This window comes from Dermochelys coriacea, chromosome 8 (genome assembly GCF_009764565.3).
Source record: "Dermochelys coriacea isolate rDerCor1 chromosome 8, rDerCor1.pri.v4, whole genome shotgun sequence".
Classification (NCBI taxonomy): domain Eukaryota; kingdom Metazoa; phylum Chordata; order Testudines; family Dermochelyidae; genus Dermochelys; species Dermochelys coriacea.
In genome coordinates, this window is record NC_050075.1 from 49,067,801 (window position 1) to 49,090,870 (window position 23,070).

A 23,070-nucleotide genomic window follows, 5' to 3' on the forward strand; every position below is an offset into this window, starting at 1 on the left:
GATTCCTCAATAATTCTTTCATGGAAAATGCTTTCCGATTTAAAAAAAAAAAGAAAAAAGTGTGTAGTCCAAAATTCTGAGAACCTACCACTGTAGAGAATATTCAAGACAAAAACAAACCTCTAAGGAAAAATTCAAGACACACAGTTTTTGATTAAATAGCTAATACAGTAAGGCCATTCTGTTAAAGCAGATACTACTATGACCTTACAAGATGCTGACAGGTTTACCTGGACTAGGGTCAATATTTGCCAAGAGCTCTAGGTGAGGTCGAAGCCTGTTCAGGTTGGCTGGATCTCCAGTCCTCTGGAGAGCAATGGTTAGTTCTTGAACACTCTGTGCAAATGAGGCTGGGGTCTGCAACTTAAAAAATTGTAACAATTAACTTTCTATAGGCAAGGCAGCCCTCACTGCTTCTGCAGGCTGCTCCACTAGGTCACAGAGTCATCTTTCCAATTGTTTCATTTCATTTTCACCCAAGATGATTTCTTCACCATGTGCTCCCCTTTCTTCAATACGCAAGACTACACCTCAACCAAAAGATACACCAGAGGCTTTGGTTCTCCCTGGGTGTTCTAAGTCATTTATATTACAGTAGCATCCAGTGACACCAACAAGAATTGGAGCTCCATTGTGCTAGACCTCTACTAAAGGCCCAAAGCTTCCTTTGGCCTCTGGACCAAGAAGTTTGCAATCTAATTTAACGTAAGTGTAATAAAGAAAAGAAAGGAAGGTGGGGGATGGATGACAAGGTAATAGTAAGAAGAATTCTTCCTAGCTACCACCTTTATGGGAAGTGGATTAACTATGATGATGGGAGAACTTCTATCACTGTAGTGAGTAGATACACTGAAGTGCTCCAGCTGTACCACTGTAACATTTCAAATGTAGACTAGCCCTTCATCGACACACGACTAGGTATTACGTTACAAAACAGCTGGGGAAGAGAACAGATGGTTGGGCTGATTTGACGTGGCTTTACCTTATCAATGATGGACTGCATGTGGGATTTGTGGGACTGGTCTCCATACAGCAGTGAGGACCACTGATCCGGTGCAATGCGTAAACCTGCTTCCATGGCAATCTGCACAATCTGGGAATCATGTTCCCTTCGCAGAGCTTCATAGGTACGAAACTCCTCCTTCAACTGCATCAGGGAGGAGTCCTCATCACGTTTAGTCACCTGAAGGGGAGAAAGTTGCCCATCACAATGATCCAGGGATAAATCAGATGGCAGTGCCAAGCTCAGAGCAAATACATTCTTAGATTAGTACCAAGTTCCATCCTCCCAAAATAGTATTAATTACTATCACAATGCTACACAGTAAACACCAACAAATGAGAATGGTTTCTCCTGACTAATAAGGGATAAGCTTTCCTATATTCATATATTGAAATGCTATGGAATACATTAACTCAGATGTATAGATCAGTGACTTGAAGCCTGATTCCAGATGTTAGAGAAGCATTGCATTCTAGATTTTTACACTGGTACCCATCACCATGGTGCCTGAGTTCCTTCACTTCATCTCAGGAATCTTTGACCAGCAGCAACAACGCAATACAAATTTCAGTTTAGGTCTCTTTTCACTGTAACTTCATTTTGGTGAATTTTTGTGCAAAGAAGAATGGACATACTATAAAAACATGGAGTCAGCAACAGCGTAGACTTCCCTTATGCAGCTCTACCAACCTTGAGGTGCAGCACCTCCATGCTATTTCAATCCTAACCACCATACATACAACTCAGTCAACATATCCTAGGATATTCTACCAGCAAGTCTCTCCTAAGCAGACAGAAAATAAGCCAATTAGTTTGGTGGTTTTGATACTGTTCATCCACTATGACCTACTCTGAGCCCAAACTTGCATTTCACTTGCAACTTAAAACCAAATTACAGCCAAAGTCCCCCTCCGTGAACTCTCTGAACATTCGGAACTTCACAAATGAGACCCATTCTAAAAATACAAGTGTCATACATTTAATCATAGAAGCGTAGAACTGAAATGGACCTCAGTAGGTCATCTCGTCCACTCCCCTGCACTCAAGGCAGGACTATATCATAACTAGATAATTCCTAACAAGATTTTGTCTAACCTGTTCTTAAAAATCTCCAATGACAGAGTTCCCAACCTACCTAGGCAATTTGCTCCCATTGTTAACCATCCTGACAGTTAGGAAGTTTTTCCGTAAATCCAATCTAAATCACCCTTGCTGCAATTTAAGCCAACTGCTTTTTGTCTTGTCCTCAGAGGTTAAAGGAGGACAATTTTTCACCCTCCACCTTGTAACAACCTTTTATGTACTTGAAAACTTATGTCCAACCTCACTCTTCTATTCTCCAGACTGAAAAAAAAATTTTTTTTTTTAATCTCCCCCCATAGCTCATGTTTTCTAGATTTTTCGTTGTTTTTGCTGCTCTCCTCTGGATCTTCTCCAATTTGTCCACATCCTTCCTAAAATGTGGCACCCAGAACTGGACACAGTACTCCAACTGAGGCTTTATCAGTGCAGAGTAGAAGGGAAGAATTGCTTCCTATGTCTTGCTTACAACTCTCCGGCTAATACATCCCAGAATTTTATTTATTTATATATATATATATATATATATTTTGGGTGTGTGCGTGCCCGCAATACTGTTGACTCATATTTAGCTTGTGATCCACTATAACCCCTAGATCTTTTTCTACTGTACTCCTTCCCAGGCAGTCATTTCCCATTTTATATGTGGGAAATTGACTGTTCCTTCCTCAGTGGAGTACTCTGCATTTGTCCTTATTGAATTTCATCCTATTTACTTCAACCATTTCTCCAGTTTGTCCAGATCATTTTGAATTTTAATCTTGGTTAACCAGCTTGGTATTGTCTGCACACTTTATTAGTGTACTCATTCTGCCATTATCTACAACATTTATGAATATAATGAACAGAACCGGATCCAGAAATGATCCCTGTGGGACCCCGCTCTATATGCCCGCCCAGCTTGACTGAACAACTGATAATGAATAACCACTGATACCTAATTTATAGCACAACTATAAATTCAAAAGATGCAAGCAAATAAAAGCCTTCTTTATTTGCAGGACAGATTGGCATGTGGTTCCAAATTTAATGAAGTCTTTTAGCATTTTCTGGGATATAACAAGTAAATCTTTCTTGCATTGCAAACTCCAACCAGGGTTTACTTCATACCTTGAAGCAGGAGGCTCTGTAAAGAAGCTGGACAACATGCCCAATGCTGGTTTTAGAAGCTTGAGGAAATCGTGGCTCCAATCTCTGCACTACAAAGAGAACCAAGACCTTTCGTGACAAAGCAGATCCATCTTCCAGAGCCAGCAGAACCAGCTTCAGTGCTTCCTCTTGCATTGCTGAAAAATACAAAGCAACAAAAGAAAAAGAAAAAATGAAACAAACCAAGAATGATCTTGCATTAATAACATGCTTTCCCTGCAAATGGGTGCAGTAGGTAACCGAAAGGGGCAGGCAAAGTCACTCCAAAGCTCCCAGAAGGTAGTAGGGCATGTGGAAGACACTTTCAACACCCTTGCATTAATAATGGAAGGAGGGTGCAGGGATAGGAACCAGCAAACCAGCTGCTTAAGCACCAAACTTCTCAATTACCTCCCATCCTGCTGCAGTCAGAGCCCTGCAGCTTGTTGGTCCCATGTTACAGAGCAGCAGATGGAGTGTGTCCAGCCCTCTTTTTTTTATGAGCTTAGGAGGAAAAAGGAATCCCCCATTTTCAGGGGAGGGCTAGGCACACAAGTCGGGGGCAGAGCAAAGAGAAAAATTAATATCTACTCATCCCTAATGCTGTGCTCTCCTCACTAGGGCTATGTTCTTGCAAAACAAGAACAAATGCAAGAGGCAAACTAGGGTGGACAAAAAAAAATAGATTTTTAAACTTAAATACATGTTTCCTTTTAAAAATAAACTTATCTAAAATAAATTTTTAATTATGAGAGCCTATATTAAGGCCTAAACTTACTCTAATCTATTACAATTATTTAAACTGAATTAAAATAATTCAACCACTACATGCTTGCTGCCAAAGTTTTAAAGAATGTCAAATCACTCAACTCGCAGAAGTTTGTTGAAGTGCTAGACCAGCTTTTGACAGCAAGAGCCTTGTCTGCAGGTACAGAGTATTTTAATTCAGTTTATTTCCATTAGTTCAGTTCATTGACTAATTCATTCAAAGTTGAGACATAAACTGGGAGATGTAAAAGCAGGAAAGTTTTTTTTTCCTTTTCCAATATATGAATAAAAACGAGGTACAAGAGGATGAAATCTACCAGTCCTAAAATCTTGAAGGATGTGATGACTAGAAAGAATCAGTTCAAGTCACTAGCTACAGATACTTCCTTTGTTTAATAAATCAGTTATAAATGCAAAACATGTTTTGATAATCCTTTTCTCTAATGTATACAAACACATTTAGTTATATTCAACTAAAAATTTTTTTTTTAAATTATGCACTTAATTTTAATTTCCATCCAAATGCAGGTGTACACAAACAACAAGTAAAACTTAAATCATTTAGTAAATTAAAAAATGCACCATTCACCATTTTCTAACATAGTAAAAACATTAAAATTAAGAATATGTACCTTAAGCTACAATTAAGGATAAGGTTATGCCACAGAGGTCATGGATTCCATGACTTCAAGAGACCTGTGTGACATTTGCCACCTGAGTTCTTGGATGGTGGGAGATCGCCAGGAGCAGCAATGTGCTGCCCCCACTCCCTGCCCCTCCAGCTTCAGTCATCCCGTCAGCCCCCTCCCATAGCCCATTATTTTTCATAAAAGTCAGACAGGTCATGGGCTTCTGTGAATTTTTGTTTATTGCCCACAGCCTATCCCTGATTTTTACTAAAAATAACCATGACAAAAATCTTAACCTTAGTTACAATTGCTTTTATAGCCATGTATAGGTATTGTGTACTCTCCTGGCGAGCGAAAAGTACCACTAAATTTAGTGTTGAAGCTTTATTTAGTTGCAAATCAATATGTTTTAATGGTTATCAACCTGTCTTTTCTCTTTCCTAAAGTACAAATGCAAATTAATCACTTAAATGAAGGTTTCCTGCTCGCTGATTTAACCCATGATTAAAGTTAGTAATTTTAAAAATCACGGATTTAAACCTCTCCACCTTGAGGCAAACTACTCAGTCTTCTCTGTTCATGTCAACAACTAAAGACGTCGGATTTTTTTGAGCTTTGCAAAAAAAACAAAAGACAGAATAAGCCCTTAAAATATTTGAGACAATAAAAATAGTTCAAAGTTATCATTAAGTCAGAAGACCTACTGCAAAAATATCTGAAGAGAAGCCCCCGCCGAACAACACTGCCAAGGCAGTTTCCAGCCATCTTTTTTTCTCCTATCCCTAAATCCTGCTACTGCAGAAGAACTAGTGATCTCACTAATACGTACCTGGGCCAAGGAACTGGCAGCCCCTGGCCCTCACTGCAGCCCAGAGGTTGGAAGAGAGTTGCTGGGGATTTTGATGTTGAAGAATGAGCTCTGTGACTGTTCTTTCACCCAGTGACCGTGCTGCACGCATGGCCCTGATCCGCCCTTCTTCCTCTACTAGCTGGCAGTGAACTAGCGTCACAAGCTTTCTCTGCATGGGGCGACTTAGCACACTCTGAGTGGTACTGTTCAGACCCACACCTTCAGGAAAAAAAGCATACAAAGACAGTGAGCCAATCTCCTTCTACAGGATTATCTAAAAGCACTACAGGTATCACATTCTTCTAGCCAAGCCAACTTTCAACTTCTGTGTTTTGCAATTTAAACATCCTCTAACCAGCTCCTGCTGTACTTCATTTTAGTACGCTGAACACTACATCCAAACCTGTCAAAAATGCACTGTGAACTTTGAAAGGTTCATTTCAGGCAGTGCTTGAAGGGAAAAAACAAACAAACAAACTGCTCACTAGACAGCTTTAATGCTTCAGCTGCTCGTAGCTTTGCCAGGAGACTTTGCCAGGGGTGAAGATAAATTTGTCAAAAACCTTTTAACCATAGGCAGATATGAAAGATGAAACCCTTGAGCAGGTCCAGAGAGAATAGCCTAGTAGAAATCTTTAGTAAAAGGCAAAAAATTTGTTTGCTCTAAAGAAAAACCCAAGTATTACTAGTACCTATTATACCCCAGACTCACTGATGGGGCCTCATCTCTGTCTCTCATCCTTTCTAGCTATCTCTGGCTAGCAGGTGTCTAATGTATAGACATTCACAATCACCTAGACCAGCATACAGATATTTAAATAAAAAAAGAGTTCTATTGTTATTACAATTGTTCAAACAGGATTACTCAGACAGATCCAGTACCTATATAAGGACATGTGCAATCAGTGTTGGCTAGCCCCAGCCCTCCAGTCTAAGCGTCAAGCCATGCCGTTATAGCATGACACTGAAGTTGTTCGACTTCCTGTTCCCATCTGCTAGCTGGACAATACAAGTCCAACTTTCCTGGATTGACCCATAGGACATCAAACAAAATTTTATTTTACCTGTTTCAGGTTATATCTTCACTACAAAATGGAGTTTTTATGGTGAGATAGGAAAGACAAGAAACAGGTGACTTACCTCGATGTAGCTAGTGGAGGTCAAGAGTATAGGGATGGCCTTGACTAGCTACATCAAAGTAAAACCTATCGAAGACTTGTATCATTATGATTTTAGAATCAGATGTCTCTCCGCCACAAAGCAGGGGTCCCCAACACAGCGCCCGCTGGGGCAGTTGTGTGCGCCCACAGGACACCGTGCTGCCGAAATGCCACCACTGAAGAACCGCCCGTCGAAATGCTGCCGAGAAGCGTTGCCGTTTCTCGGCGGCGACACTTTTTGCCACTGCCAGCTTCTCGGTGGCATTTCGGCGGCGGGGTGTCTGGCGCCTGCCACAGTCTTCTGGGAATAGGAATATGCTATTCCCACTGAAAGGTTGGGGACCCCTGTACTACAGAAATAGCTTTAGTGCTTAGAAAACCCATTTCTTTAATAGACTTGATCTTTTTTCAAGCGGGTTTAACTAGAATTATTTTGATGGTGTAAGGTCTTTTTAAAAGAAGTGAACTATTATCTGTTACCAGTTCTCCCTTCCAAGGAAGTAGGGCAGTGCAGGACTTACCTCTTGCACTGCTGAGTGGTTTGAGGTACAAAGCTAGTTCTTCCACACATTTCTTGGCCTCCTCATAATGTTTGGTGTCTTCTGCTCCACTGCACAAAGTAATTGGCTGCTGCTCAGGAACCTGAAAACAGATGAAGGTAAACTTACACACCACAGTATGCACAGGCACACAAACACACCATACCAAGCTCTTTAAATGCCAAATATGCTCTCACACCCAACTACCCAACCTTTCCACAACATTAACATGGGAACGTGCTCCAGCTTTAGGACCCTTGATATTTCACTTCATCCATGGTATTCTTAACACTTGAAAAGCTTTTTCAACCTGAAGCTTTTAAAAATTGTTTGATATTAAACATATTGTGTGATGATGCTAAAAAGTCTAACAGTTTCTCTTTACATAGCTAGTTGTATTATATGGCAGCACAAAGGCACTTTAGTAAACTTGTGGCACATAGCAATGTATGCCTTAGAATGAAGTTTAAAAGAAATGCTGAAGCTTGCATTGATTTCAAGTTTACTTGGAATGTGTGGCAACACAACCATTTTGATTTAGTGGTTGAAATGATAAAAGCAGAACTCTTATAATTTACTGGAACACACTACAGTATATCAGATATTAAAGCAACACACCAGTAGTTTCATATGTACTGGTGATCAGTCTTTGATGGTAAAGCAAGATATTTAGAAAGCCACTCAAAGCTAGTAGGCCTAATATTAGACGTACCAGCTGATTTGATTTGCAGGTATGTGCAGATCTACATTGAGGACTTGGCTACTCTAAAATTTTCTATAGAAAGGCAAATAGTCAAACTTCTGCACTGCACATTAGACTTGTGCCTAAGATGAAGCACACAAACTGATGCATGTAATTGCTTTATTTCCTCCCCGAACTTGGATCACTTAAGGCAGTGACTCAACCCCAAATTCCACCTCACTTAAAAACTACTTGCTTACAAAATCAGATATAAAAATACAAGTTAACAGCGCACTTATTAAAAACTTGCTTACTTTCTCATTTTACCATACAATTATAAAATAAATCAATTGGAATATAAATATTGTACTTACATTTTGGTGTATAGTATATAGAGCAGTATAAACAGGTCATTGTCTGTATGAAATTTTAGTTTGTACTTACTTCTCTATTGCTTTTTATGTAGTCTGTTGTAAAACTAGGCAAATATCTAGATGAGCTGATATATACCCTGGAAGACCTCTGTGTACCCCGAAAGGTTCGTGTACCCCTGGTTGAGAACCACTGACTTAGGGATACTGTCATTTTTAGTTTAGGGAAACAACAGCACAGGTATCAGGCCACACTTGCAAAAAGGACGAGATTATAAACCCAGTCAACAACTAGTGACTGTGCTAGGTGTAAGTTATTAGTCTAAGACTCTAATACCACAATAGGTTAGCTGGTTTTTTTGTTTGTTTGTTTTTTAAAGCATTAGGAGGAGGCATTCATTTGGAGAAGAGGAGAGAGTGTTCAGGAACAGTCAGCATGGATTCTCCAAGGGCAAGTAATGCCTGACTAACCTAACTGCCTTCTATGATGAATTAACTGGCTCTGTGAATGAGGGGAAAGCAGTGGATGTGTTATTCCTTGACTTTAGCAAAGCTTTTGATATGGTCTCCCACAGTATTCTTGCCAGCAAGTTAAAGTATGGCCTGGATGAATGGATTATAAGGTGGACAGAGAGCTGGCTAGATCATTGGGCTCAACTGGTAGCGATCAATGGCTCCATGTCTAGTTGGCAGCCGGTATAAAACGGAGTGCCCTAACGGTCAGTTTTGTTCACTACCTTCATTAATGATCTGGAGGATGGTGTGGATTGCACCCTCAGCAAGTTTGCAGATGACGCTAAACTGGGAGGAGAGGTAGACATGCTGGACGGTAGAGATAGGACACAGAGGGACCTAGACAAATTAGAGGATTGGGCCAAAAGAAATCTGATGAGGTTCAACAAAGATAAGTGCACACTCCTGCACTTAGGACGAAAGAATCCCATGCACTGCTACAGACTAGGGACCGAGCGGCTAGGCAGCAGTTCTGCAGAAAAGGACCTAGGGGTTACAGTGGACGAGAATCTGGATATGAGTCAACAGTATGCCCTTGTTGCCAAGAAGGCTAACGGCATTTTGGGCTGTATAAGTGGGAGCATTGCCAGCAGATCGAGGGATGTGATCATTCCCCTCTATTCGGCATCATCTGGAGTACTGGGTCCAGTTTTGGGCCCCACACTAAAAGAAGGATGTGGAAAAATTGGAAAGAGTCCAGCAGAGGGCAACAAAAATGATTAGGGGGTTGGAACACATGACTTATGAGGAGATGCTGAGGGAACTGGGATTATTTAGTCTGCAGAAGAGAAGGAGGTGGGATTTGATAGCTGCTTTCAACTACCTGAAAGGGGGTTCCAAAGAGGATGGATCTAGACTGTTCTCAGAGATACCAGATGACAGAACAAGGAGTAATGGTCTCAAGTTGCAGTGGGGATGGTTTAGGTTGTATATTAGGAAAAACTTTTTCACTAGGAGAGTGGTAAAGCAGTGGAATAGGTTATCTAGGAAGGTGGTGGAATCTCCATCCTTTGAGGTTTTTAAGATCAGGCTTGACGAAGCCCTGGCTGGGATGATTTAGCTGGGGATTGGTCCTGCTTTGAGCAGGTGGTTGGACTAGATGACCTCCTGAGGTCCCTTACAATCCTGATATTCTATGATTCCTTTTTTCAGCTAATTCATCAGAAATCAAAACCATCCAAGGGACACTGAAATTTTTGCCTGGCTTTGATATGGTTTCTTTATTGAGGAGGAGCTTTACCTGAATGAGATTGTAGTGTATAATCATATTGATGTCCACAAATATTTCCGACAATAAGTTGTGTGTGTTTTCAATTTAAATTTTGCATTTGCATTCAAAAAAAAGTGTTTAGTTACACAACTTTTACAATGCATTAAATTTTTTGTTGTTGGTTAAAATAAAAAAAAATTAAGCTGTTTTATGCAGTTTACAAGCTCCACCAACTGGAAGAGCTGAACTTCTATTATCCGAACCTAGTTTACACAGAACAGTATCATCTCCTCCATAAAAGGTTAAGATTCATATTTCCCCACCACTACAACAGGCATGCGCACACACTTTACATGACAAGTTAAATCTTAAAAACAAGTTCAATCCTGGCAGGAAATCAAGGGCGGCCTCCAGGCTTCCTCAGAGTATTACTATTATACTGGAACTGCAATCTACCTCCTCCCTCCCAGCAAGAATCTTAGTCATAACTTTCTCATACAATTTCCTTCACATCTGAGTGAAAGAGGATTTTAGGATGAAATGTTTTACCACTTCCATCACTGGTCACTACCATAAAATGCTACAATAAGAGCTACCCCAGTGGGCTTTTCTCCCAAATCTACAGACACTAGTTTAACCAACACCGTCAATATTAACCATCATTCTAATACTACTATGTTTCCCTTACAAAACCTCTGTCATTGTAACAATCTGCTTCTGTCTGGGAAAGTACCCAGACAGAACATGTCTAGGTCTAACCATGTGCATCTATCTATGTTTGTGCTGAGGCTAGCACTCTACAGAATCCCTGTTGTAAGATTACTGCGTGCATGTTTCCATTTAACTCTACTTCCCTCAGTCTAGGGACTATGGGACAATGTAAAATACAACATTATTAAATTTAGCAGAAAGAGATGGCTTGGAATAGGCATGAGACAGGAACACAGTGGTCAGCAATGGATTTATATCCCGAATCAGGGTAGATTTAGCATGCATTCACAGCGTTGGTTAGGAATGCTATACACAGCAGAACTGGTCTAGTGAGAGACCAAGACTGCCTAGGCAACCAACAAGAAAGTTTTCCCCAGACACAAATAGTACAAAAACAAACAACAACAAAACACCATCATAAAAAAAAGCTACCCAAAGGCAAGTAAAACTACACAATGAACAATTTAATCCAAGATATTTTAAGGGATACCTAGACGTTCAATCTTGGTTTCTCCCCTTCCCACTGGAAAGCTCAGCTTGAAATGTAGAGTTTCTTTTAATTTTACTTTTTGCAAAGTAACTGCTAAATGTCTCTGAGATGACCTGGCAGTTTGATAGACAGCGTAATGCCCCCTTCTGAGGGAAACTTGAGTTAGAGCAAGTCTACACTTACAACACTAAAGCAGCACAGCTGTAATGCTTCAGCGTAGGCATTCACTACTGCAATGGGAGGGTTTCTCCCAAAGCTGTAGTTAAACTACCCCACTAAGAGGTAGTAGCTAGATCAATGGAAGAATTCTTCTGTCCACCTAGCACTGTCTAAGGGCACATCTTCACTGGCAATGTTAAAACACTGCTGCAGCAGCACTTTAACGTGGCTTGTTTAGTCACAGCATAGCACTGGGGGAGAGGTCTCTTAGTGCTCTTAAAAAAAACCCAAAAAACCTACCTCCACGAGGGAAATAGCTACCAGGGCTGGAAGCGCGGCTCCCAGCGCTGGTGCACTGTTTACACTGGCACTTTACAGTGTAGATGGGTGGGATCTGAATTACCCGGGAAAGAATTTTCTGTAGTATCTGGCTGGTAAATCTTGCCCATATGCTCAGGGTTTAGCTCATCACCATATTTGGGGTCGAGAAGGAATTTTCCTCCAGGGTAGACTGGAAGATGCCCTGGAGATTTTTCGCCTTCCCCTGTAGCATGGGGCACAGGTCACTTGATGGAGGATTCTCTGCTCCTTGAAGTCTTTAAACCACGATTTGAGAACTTCAATAGCTCAGACATAGGTGAGGTTTTTCGCAGGAGTGGGTGGGTGAGTTTCTGTGGCCTGCGTTGTGCAGGAGGTCAGACTAGATGATCAGAATGGTCCCTTCTGATCTTAGTATCTATGAATCTATGAAACTTGCAGCGCTCAGGAGTGTGTTTTTTCACATCCCTGAGTGAGGAAGTTGCAGTGCTGTAAAGTGCCAGTGTAGACAAGCCCTTACCCTGTGGGTCAGGTTGGCATAGCTATCTCTCTCAAGGGGTATGGATTTTTCACACTCCTGAGAGATACAGCTATGCCAATGTAAGTTTTCAATGTGGACCAGCTAAGCATCTCACTGTTATGCCTGAATAGGCATAATGCATGGGTAAAGTATTACAGACATTTATCTTGTGGCATCAGGGCTATCTTCTCTTCAGGAGAAGAGAAGGTACATATGTAATTGTTTCACTTGAAAAGATAAAGCATGACATTTGCCAGCAGATTTTACAAATAATTTAGCCTTTCACTGGCAATATGATGTTAAATTCCAGGTTTGTTTGTTTTTTAATTATTGTACGTTAAAAGGGTAAAGAACAGCCTTTAGAGAGAAAGGATGGTCTTGTGGTTCACCTGCACATGACAGATTTGGGTTTTATTCTTGGCTCTGCCAGAGGCTTGCTATGTGACCTGCAAAATTAGCAATTCACCACTTCATTCACAAAATGACTGACACCTTATATTCATTAGCGCTTGCAAAGCACTTTGAGAGCCTCAAAATAGATGGCACTGAAGCATGACTTTATTTTCATCTTCATCACCTCTTGACCCCATCCCCTCCTCAAACCCACCAGGGTTCACAGTGCAAACTAGTCTTGTGTAATACTCTAGTCTTACAAGAGAGCCAGTTAGTGTAAGGAAAGGCAGCAAAATATCAAGGATATTTTGCCGCTTTAAATGTGCCTTGATTTTCCATGCATCTTCCCCTGCAATGAATAATACAGAGAATGACACTGCAATGTAGTCCATAAGCACAAGCAACTGCAATTGTGGGCAGAAGCTGGTTATGATGAAATATATGGGGTCAGGGCTCAAAAAGAGTGCTAAGGATACATTTCATAGCAGGCTGAGCGCAACAAGAAGATTCTGAATTGATAATTTAAAAAATTTGTTTTGGGGGAGGGGTATCAGCCTCATCCTTTACAGCGGTGTTCCCCAAACTTTTCAGGGTCACGCCCTGACTTACCCCATCCATGCTTCCCCCCATCACCAGGAGCTGGGGTTGCAGCTCCCGGGGTGGGCTTTGGACATAGGCACGGGTACTACGTGTGTGTGTGGGGTGCAGCAGCCCCCCCCAGCTGCTGGCCCCAGCCTTGACCCCATTTACCCCCATTCAGGTCTCCCCCTCCCGGAGACAGGGCCGGTAGCTGGGCCTGTGGCTGGGTGGCATGCCCTCTCCATCTCCTGAGGGGGATGGCTCAGGCTGCATTGCACTCCCCGGAATGTTTCTCTGTACCCCCCTGAGGGGGGATGCCCCACAGTTTGCTTGACAGTAACGGTCATATTAAAATAAGAGTTTAATTGCGCAGAATAAAGATACTAAGCAAAAGCGTAGCCAGTTTTGTCAAATTCCAATGGTCAGCCTCCCTTTCTCTCCTCCTAACTCCTCCACCCTTTCAAACAGATGCACATTTTGTTTCATGTCAAGAAACATTGCTCAAAGCTTTAAGTTCCTGAAATGAGCCAGGCAGTGTTCCTCAGCACAGAATTCCCTCTTAAAGGAGCTCAACTTAATGATTAATTTCAATGCAACACCTCCAGATATGATTGTATGAGTTCTCTAGTTGCACATCTTACCCTCTTTAAACAGTTCTATACTTCAATTTTGCACATGTTCTTTTAAACACAAAACACTGAAAGAACTGCATGCAGTAAAGCTCTTATAATGCTTCATTCTCAACACAGAGGGTAGAACTCTACCCATTTATTGTCTTCCACGGGGCTTGTGAAAACAAAGTGTCACATTCACACACTGCATTTCATTTTTCTGACATGCCCTGCTGTACCACCAATTTAACTGATGACAGACACTTAAAATCCACCTCTGGAGAAAAAGGGCATTAATCTGGAAGAGAAAGCTACCCATTATAAGTACCCCACCTGCTATGTTGTCACATACATTTCTGCTACATCTAGTGCATGGAACTATACTTGCAGCACCCCACCACACCAGTAGTACTCGTGACTATGTCTAAATCCCACCCCGGGAGCTGCAACCCCAGCTCCTGGTGATGAGGGGATGGGGGGGGGAGAAACATGGATGGGGTAAATCAGGGCACGACCCTGAAAAGTTTGGGGAACACTGCTGTAAAGGATGAGGCTGATACCCCTCCCCCAAAACAAATCCCTCATCAGGAACTGGACTTAAACTAAAGCTTGACATGTGGATTCTAGTTTACTTTGGCCATTTGATGTCACCTGTTTGGAATGTGCACGATGCAGTTTCATGTGTCACAGAAAAAGCCAGGAGGGCAGAAAGACTGGATGTTGAAGCAGTGACCATACAACCTCAAAAGACCTTTTTGGTAGATATTTAAAACGGCTAATCAGAGTAAGCACTGAAGGAATATTTAAAGTGGTCAAAGTGGTTTATTTAAGAATCTCTTTTCATTTTAAGTTTTTAAAACTAAAATCTATACTCTCTACCACCACCAAAGCATAACAACTATATAAAAAAAAATGAGAGTGTGTTCTTTTAATGCCTGTGCTGTATCTGTAGCAGTTAGCACATTATTCCCAGTAACACATATCATTCTGCTTACTTCATCAATGATGCTGGTACATAAACAGGCCAATGTGACCCATTTGTTTTAAAATTTCAGAGTGGTAGCCGTGTTAGTCTGTATGGTTAGATAAAATGTACAGTATTCTTCCCATCTGATAAGGGCTATCTTCTTTCTCTTCCTCTGCCCCTCCATGCCTGACATCCTATCCTATGACACTTCTAAGGAACTGTTTATCTACAGCCCTGCATGGATACAAAACTTGTATCCACATCCGATCTGCATACATGGTCCGCGGATATAAAGCGTTCAGACTGGTAGCCGTGTTAGTGTGAATCAGCAAAAAGAACGAGTACTTGTGGCACCTTAGAGAGTAACAAGTTTATTTGAGCATAAGCTTTCGTGGGCTAAAACCCACTTCATTGGATGCACGCAGTGGAAAATACAGTAGGGAGATATACACACACAGAGAACATGAAAAAATGGGTTTTGCCATACACATTATAATAAGAGTGATCAATTAAGGTGAGCTATTATCCGCAGGAGAAAAAAAAAATCTTTTGTAGTGATAACCAGGATGGCCCATTTCCAACAGTTGACAAGAAAGAGAGAAAAGAAAAGCAGTACTTGTGGCACCTTAGAGATTAACAAATTTATTAGAGCATAAGCTTTCGTGAGCTACAGCTCACTTCATCGGATGCATTTGGTGGAAAAAACAGAGGGGAGATTTATATACACACACAGAGAACATGAAACAATGGGTTTATAATACACACTGTAAGGAGAGTGATCACTTAAGATAAGCCATCACCAGCAGCGGGGGGGGGGGGGGGGGGGGGAAGGAGGAAAACCTTTCATGGTGACAAGCAAGGTAGGCTAATTCCAGCAGTTAACACGAATATCTGAGGAACAGTGAGGGGGGGGGGGGAAATACCATGGGGAAATAGTTTTACTTTGTGTAATGAATCATCCATTCCCAGTCTCTATTCAAGCCTAAGTTAATTGTAGCCAGTTTGCAAATTAATTCCAATTCAGCAGTCTCTCGTTGGAGTCTGTTTTTGAAGCTTTTTTGTTGAAGGATAGCCACCCTCAGGTCTGGAATCGAGTGACCGGAGAGATTGAAGTGTTCTCCAACTCGTTTTTGAATGTTATAATTCTGACGTCCGATTTGTGTCCATCATTCTTTTACGTAGAGACTGTCCAGTTTGGCCAATGTACATGGCAGAGGGGCATTGCTGGCACATGATGGCATATATCACATTGGTAGATGCGCAGGTGTCCGACAGGCCTAACAAAGAAAATAACAGAACGCCACTAGCCATCACCTTCAGCCCCCAACTAAAACCTCTCCAACGCATCATCAAGGATCTACAACCTATCCTGAAGGACGACCCATCACTCTCACAGATCTTGGGAGATAGGCCAGTGCTTGCTTACAGACAGCCCCCCAATCTGAAGCAAATACTCACCAGCAACCACACACCACACAACAGAACCACTAACCCAGGAACCTATCCTTGCAACAAAGCCCGTTGCCAACTCTGTCCACATATCTATTCAGGGGATACCATCATAGGGCCTAATCACATCAGCCACACTATCAGAGGCTCGTTCACCTGCGCATCTACCAATGTGATATATGCCATCATGTGCCAGCAATGCCCCTCTGCCATGTACATTGGCCAAACTGGACAGTCTCTACGTAAATGAATGAATGGACACACATCAGACGTCAAGAATTATAACATTCAAAAACCAGTTGGAGAAAACTTCAATCTCTCTGGTCACTCGATCACAGACCTAAGAGTGGCTATCCTTCAACAAAAAAGCTTCAAAAACAGACTCCAACGAGAGACTGCTGAATTGGAATTAATTTGCAACCTGGCTACAATTAACTTAGGCTTGAATAGAGACTGGGAATGGATGAGTCATTACACAAAGTAAAACTATTTCCCCATGTTATTTCTCCCCCCCACCCCATCCCTCACTGTTCCTCAGATATTCTTGTTAACTGCTGGAATTAGCCTACCTTGCTTGTCACCATGAAAGGTTTTCCTCCTTCCCCCCGCCGCTGCTGGTGATGGCTTATCTTAAGTGATCACTCTCCTTACAGTGTGTATGATAACCCATTGTTTCATGTTCTCTGTGTGTGTATATATAAATCTCCCCTCTGTTTTTTCCACCAATGCATCCGATGAAGTGAGCTGTAGCTCACGAAAGCTTATGCTCTAATAAATTTGTTAGTCTCTAAGGTGCCACAAGTACTCCTCGTTCCATTTGTTTTAAGTGAATCCTGTCATTACTTCTACTCCCCGTAGAATAGTTTTGCTTCTTAAAATTATTAATATTCTTTAAGAAAACATGCAGAAATGAACCCAAGAAAAAATAAAACAGTTATAAATGAATAATCCCTTACAAAAGTAGTAAACTGAAAGAATGGGCTCCTTTTCCCCCGACAGAAATTTAAGTGTCTCCTGCATCATTTCCTTCTACAATTAAACTTCAACTTTCTGGATTTCATGCTTCTCTTTTTAAGACATTAGAGCCATTAGATGTACAAGTACTGAAACTCAGAAGATTTACAAGAGGTGGAGGGAGGGTCAAGCAAAGAGTGTACCCCTCTAGTGTTAACTGGGAAGCGGAAGCCAGAACAGAGCAGTATTAGACTATGAAGGCTGGCAAGAATACTCCTGAGTGACGTATACTTCATAATCATGTTTTGTTGATCCCAGGTCAGTTTTGTGCAGATGTGCCAAAGAGAACACATCCCTTCAGTAAGAAAGAGCTCAAAGTGGTTGTAGCCTCTCTCAAATGCCTTTTTGCTAAATAGTCAATGTGCCCTGTGTTTGAAAAAGACTAGGACAAAGTGGTAACCTTCTTTATGTTCAGGACAAAAGTTAACAGATATTGTATTACAGCAATGGTTAGAAGCCCCACCAAAGATCACCACCTCATAGTGCCAGGCACTGTAAATATGCATGGAGACAGATAGTCCTTGCCCTGAAGAGCTCCCAATCTAAAAGGAGATGGAGAGAAAGAAAACAGTCTTTTGTATGGAACAGGAGCTCAGAGAAATTAAGCCAACTGCCCAAAGTCAAAGTCTGACAGAGCCAGACATTTAACCCCAAATTTTCTGAAACCCAAGCCAGTGCCTTAATCATAAGACCATCTTTCCTTTCTAAACACCTCATCCAACTGAAACTATACAGCAATAAACAATTAGAATGTAGCTAGAATTCCCTTAACATCCTTAAATCTAGCAAAGATTGCCATGGAATCTTTAATAACTAATTGGTCAGGACACTGCTATTTTCCATCTCATCAAAAAGGATTTTATTTTTGGGAAGGATTTAAAATAAAATAAAGCACAAGCAAAAAGTAAAATTGTAAAGTTTCCTCTTAAAAACAAACACCACCCCCCCCACTACCTGTCCCTTTACTTTCTGATCAATTCACCTGAAAGCCTCCCAACACACTCTGCAACACCCAGTAACAGCAGTCATGTTAAAAGTCTACCTTGGAAGGTCTATCTCACATCAAGTGTTAATTTTCTAGACCAATGGAAAGATGAAAACTTGAAAGTAGCATTCACTATATTTTCCACTCTTGTACCCATGGCCTTGATTTGCACAACAGCATTCCTTGCAAGAACCACCATTGTAAATCCAGATATTTGGCCACAACTGATGCATCCTTTCAGGAAATGCCCAGGCCTGGAAAATTCACAATACTTGAATTAATGATTCTATTAGGGCTGTCAATTAACAGCAGTTAACTCATGTGATTAACTCAAAAATAATCGTGATTAATTGCAGTTTTAACAGCGCTGTTAAATAATAGAATATCAACTGAAATTTAAATATTTTTGATGTTCTACATTTTCATATATTTTGTATTCTGTGTTATTGAAATCAAAGTGTATATTATTTTTGACTACAAATATTTTCATTATAAAATGATAAAAAAGCATTTTTTCAATTTACCTCATACAAGTACTGTAGTGCAATCTCTTTATAATGAAAGTGCAACTTACAAATGTAGATTGTTTGTTACGTAACTGCACTCAAAAACAAAACAATGTAAAACTTTAGAGCCTGCAAATCCACTCAGTCCTACTTCTTGTTCAGCCAACCATTAAGTCAAACAAGTTTGTTTACATTTACAGGAGAATTCTGCCCTCTTCTTATTTACAACATCACCAGAAAGTGAGAATAGGCATTTGATTGGCACTTTTGTAGCTGGCATTGCAACGTATTTACGTGCCAGATATGCTAAAATTTCATGTGCCCCTTCATGTTTTGGCCACCATTCTAGGAGATATGCTTCCATGCTGATGATGCTTGTGAAAAAATAATGCGTTAATTAAATTTTTGACTGAACTCCTTGGGGGAAAATTATATGTTCCCTGCTCTGTTTTACCCACATTCTGCCATATATTTCATGTTTTAGCAGTCTCTGATGACAACCTATCACACCTTATACGTTTTAAGAACACTTTCACTGCAGATCTGACAAAACGCAAAGAAGGTACCTATGTGAGATTTCTAAACATAGCTACAGCACTTGACCCAAGGTTTAGGAATCTGAAGTGCCTTCCAAAAATCTGGTAGGGACAAGGTCTGGGGAATGCTTTCAGAAGTCTTAAAAGAGCAAAACTTCAATGTGGAAACTACAGAACCCGAACCACCAAAGAAGAAAATCAACCTTCTGCTGGTAGCATTTGACTCAGATAATGAAAATGAACATGGGTCAGCCCACACTGCTTTGGATTGTTATCGAGCATGGACACATGTCCCCTGGAATGGTGGTTGAAACATGAAGGGACACATGAATCTTTAGCACATCTGGCAGGTAAATATCTTGCAACACTGGCTACAGAGAGCCAGGAGAACACCTGTTCTCACTTTGAGGTGACATTGCAAACCAGAAGCGGGCAGCATTATCTCCTGCAAACGTAAACAAACTTGTTTGTCTGAGCAATTGGCTGAACAAGAAGTAGGACTGAGTGGACTTCCAGGCTCCAAAGTTTTACAATGTTTTATTTTTGAATGCAGTTTATTTATTTATTTATTTTACATAATTCTACATTTCTAAGTTCAACTTTAATGATAAAGAGATTGCACTACAGTACTTTATTAGGTGAACTGAAAAATACTATTTCTTTTGTTCTTTTACAGTGCAAATACTTGTAATCGAATATAAAGTGAGCACTGTACACACTTTCTACTGTTTGTAATTGAAATCAATATATTTGAAAATGTAAAAAACACCCAAAAATATTTAAATAATGGTATTCTATTGTTTATCAACATCAATCGTGATTTTTAAAATCGCATGATTAATCGCGATTATTTTTTTTAATCACTTGACAGCCCTAGTTCCTATACAGCTAAAAAGTATTAAAGGATTTCAATGTGCTTTGCAAACATTAATGAAGCCTAACAACAGCTTTTCTGAAGTAGCAGCATACATGTTACACAAAGGGAATCAGAGCCAGCAACAGAGTAAGCAACTTGTCCAGCATCCCAGATTTCCTGACTTTGCCAATGGTTCAGAAAACTAGATTTTTAGTCTTCAGATGTAAACAACAGATACTAATAGGAAACTGATAAATGGGTACACCAGCTGAGAAACCAAAAAGAAAAATGCAGCACAATACCACAGACTCTTCACTGGCTCCTGCCATGTACTAAAGGAGCTACCTGATCCCTTCACCCTCCTTCTGTAGTTGCATCCCTTCCAACTTCTATGCAGTTGCAAAGCAGCTCATCAGTGCGTACACACACACACACACACACACACACACACACAAAAATCACTCTACTATCACAACTGCAGCTCCTCTCATCTTTCCTTAGCGGGAAAGGGCATGTCAGGAGCAATTTTCTGCTGCTTCCTAAACAGAAATAAGAAATGGGTTGGATAGGAGAGGTGAAAAGGAAGAATCCCCTGCCCATCCTCAGCATTCTTTCCCTGCAACACCCACCCCGGCTCACCACTCAGAAGCCAGACAGTTTTTGGAAGGAGCCCACTCCCACGATCTTTTATGACCACAAAGTACCATGGGCTTGTGTTGGACACAAAAAGAAATCAGGAATGATTTACGCCCAGGTAGAATATGGTTAAGAACTACTGTAATACTGCCTCAGCACATTGCAGGCCCAAAACCTGCAACTGGTAAAATTGGTTTGTCTGCTCTACACCCATCTAGCCACCATTATTAGTCCCACAAGTTTCATTCACTTGTTCTTGCCTTAAAAAAAAAAAGTAAAGAAAAACTAAGTAACAGAAGAAAGAACAAAAAAAAAAAAAAAAAAAAAAAAAAGAGGAAAGAAGCGTGTTGTTACCTGAGCACCCACTAGCTGCAACAAGGCTGAGTTCACAGGGAGGAGATCAATATCTGTATTGATAGTGGTCTGGTCGAAGGGGCATGCCTTACGGTGGAGCTTGTTGAGGCACATCTTGCAGACAGTGTGGCCACAGCCCAAGCTAATGGGCTTCCGGATCGTTTCGTCAAAAGTCTGTGTGCAAATTGGGCAGGAGAGAAAATCCGTCCATTGTGGAGCTTGAACAGGCATTGTTTCAGAAGTTAATTCACAAGACAAAGTCTAAAGCACAGATTCCACTGGAATCAAAATCTTTGACAAAAATGTTTGCTTTTAAATATCTTCTGTAAATACAGCCAGCCAGCACAGAGTGTGAAACATAACCTGGAAGAAAAAGAGAAAAATGAAGTTAGCCCTCTGTATTGCAAGAGGTATTTTAAGTCCTTAATGTTAATAATCTAAATTTTTGAAGATGTACTGGCCTAGTTGAATTGGGAGCGCAATTCAGTATTTACAACAGGGTACTTTGAGTCATGACCTCTGTTCTACTGACAGCTTTGCTCTGACCTTGGCCAAGTCACAAACCTCTCAGTTTTACATAATTGTAAAAAATGGGAACAATTATCTACCCTACAAATAAAGCTGGATAAATTGATATTTGCAAAGGAGAAGGTCATGAAAAACAAATTGAGCAAATCATATAAATCAGGTTTTAATCAAATAAATGTCAACATACGGTTTCCCACTGGATTTAAAAACACACCTTCAGTTAAACTGACACAAAGTTGTTTAGACAGGCTTGATCCAAATCCCTTCAAAGTCATGGAAACGATTTTCAACTGGCTTGGGATCAGGCAAAAAATATCAATGTAACATGCGCACCTGGAAAACAGGACCAGGTCGCATCAAACTAATTCAACAGTCTAAGAAATGAGAACATAGCCTGCACTAATGACGACTCAAATATCAGATATGCACTGATTGATATGAATCTTGTTTTCAAAAAGAATTTTCCTTTAAAAGGTGAACTACAGAGCAAAAGCAGAAAACCAAGTTAAAACCAAGTTGGTTTCCAAGCAGCATTCAGCCCAGAAATTAAAAAAAGACAACAATTTCCCCCTTCCCAACATCAAGTCATCTTGATGCTTCCTGATTCACTGAAGATAACCTAGAAGGTAGAGTTTAGTGACATTACAAATACTACAGACTGAAGTAGTTTGCAAGTTAGACTTCGTGTACATGAGATGTCACTTGAGATAACCTCAGCGACTCAGGAAATCAAGAAGATTCCACAGAACAAGAAGAATTTTAAGAGGCAAGTCAAAACGCATGTCCATGTTGCATGCCCATCAATCCACTAGTCATCCATAGCCTTGTTAGCAGGGATCCCAGGACAAAAATCTATGCTTAACTCATTTTTATTTTTGCTTAAAGATCATCCTTAAACTCTGAAATACTTCCAGTTCCAACAATGCATTTTGCTCTGGGTAAAAAGTACTGCAGACAAGAAAAGGGGAACAATGCTGCCTAATTTGGTCATTTAACACGTATGCGATACCTTACTGCATGCATTTGGAGAAAAAGCCTTGGTCTGGAAGATACTTCATCATCATCATCATTCTACAGCAGTTGTCTGCAACCTTTTTAAGCACAAGATCTCCTTTTGAATGCAAGATCAACCCAGGATCTATCCTGCCCCTTCCGAGGCCCTACCCCGCTGACTCCATTCCCCCTTCCCTCTGTCACTCACTCTCACCCACCCTCACTCACTTTTACTGGGCTGGGGGAGGGGGTGGGGTGGCAGAGATGCCAGCAGCCAGCTGCTTCCAGGAGCTGCGTGGGGCCACAGCAAGCAGGCATCCTGCCTGAGCCCTGCTGCACCGCCAGACTTTTAGCGGCCCAGAGATCGTGATCAACTGGCAGAGGCTCCAGGATCGACCAGTCATTCGCAATCGATGGGCTGGTGACCATTGTCCTACAGACTGACGAAGACAGTGCGCTGCAAGTAAGGGAATCTTCATTGTGTGTCCCTGGCTTTGGGAACTAAATCAACTAAAACCCTGAGAGGCAGTGA

At 40.9% G+C, this 23,070-nt stretch overlaps 1 protein-coding gene across 14 annotated transcripts in view; it reads right to left on the reverse strand.

Annotated features, from left to right (window-relative positions):
• RC3H1 (ring finger and CCCH-type domains 1) overlaps positions 1-23,070 on the reverse strand; it is a 106,015-nt gene that overhangs the window by 35,456 nt on the left and 47,489 nt on the right. For 12 of the 14 annotated variants that reach the window (XM_043491092.1, XM_043491090.1, XM_043491088.1 and 9 more), the window contains exons 2-7: positions 21,018-21,380; positions 7,140-7,260; positions 5,438-5,677; positions 3,194-3,369; positions 983-1,183; positions 231-363 (exon numbers count right to left, since the gene is read on the reverse strand). In XM_043491092.1, coding sequence (XP_043347027.1) covers positions 231-363; positions 983-1,183; positions 3,194-3,369; positions 5,438-5,677; positions 7,140-7,260; positions 21,018-21,248 — 1,102 coding nt within the window. In that variant the 5' untranslated portion in view covers positions 21,249-21,380. The remainder of the gene's footprint in view (positions 1-230; positions 364-982; positions 1,184-3,193; positions 3,370-5,437; positions 5,678-7,139; positions 7,261-21,017; positions 21,381-23,070) is intronic. The other 2 variants (XM_043491086.1, XM_043491084.1) reach the window with 1 other exon arrangement.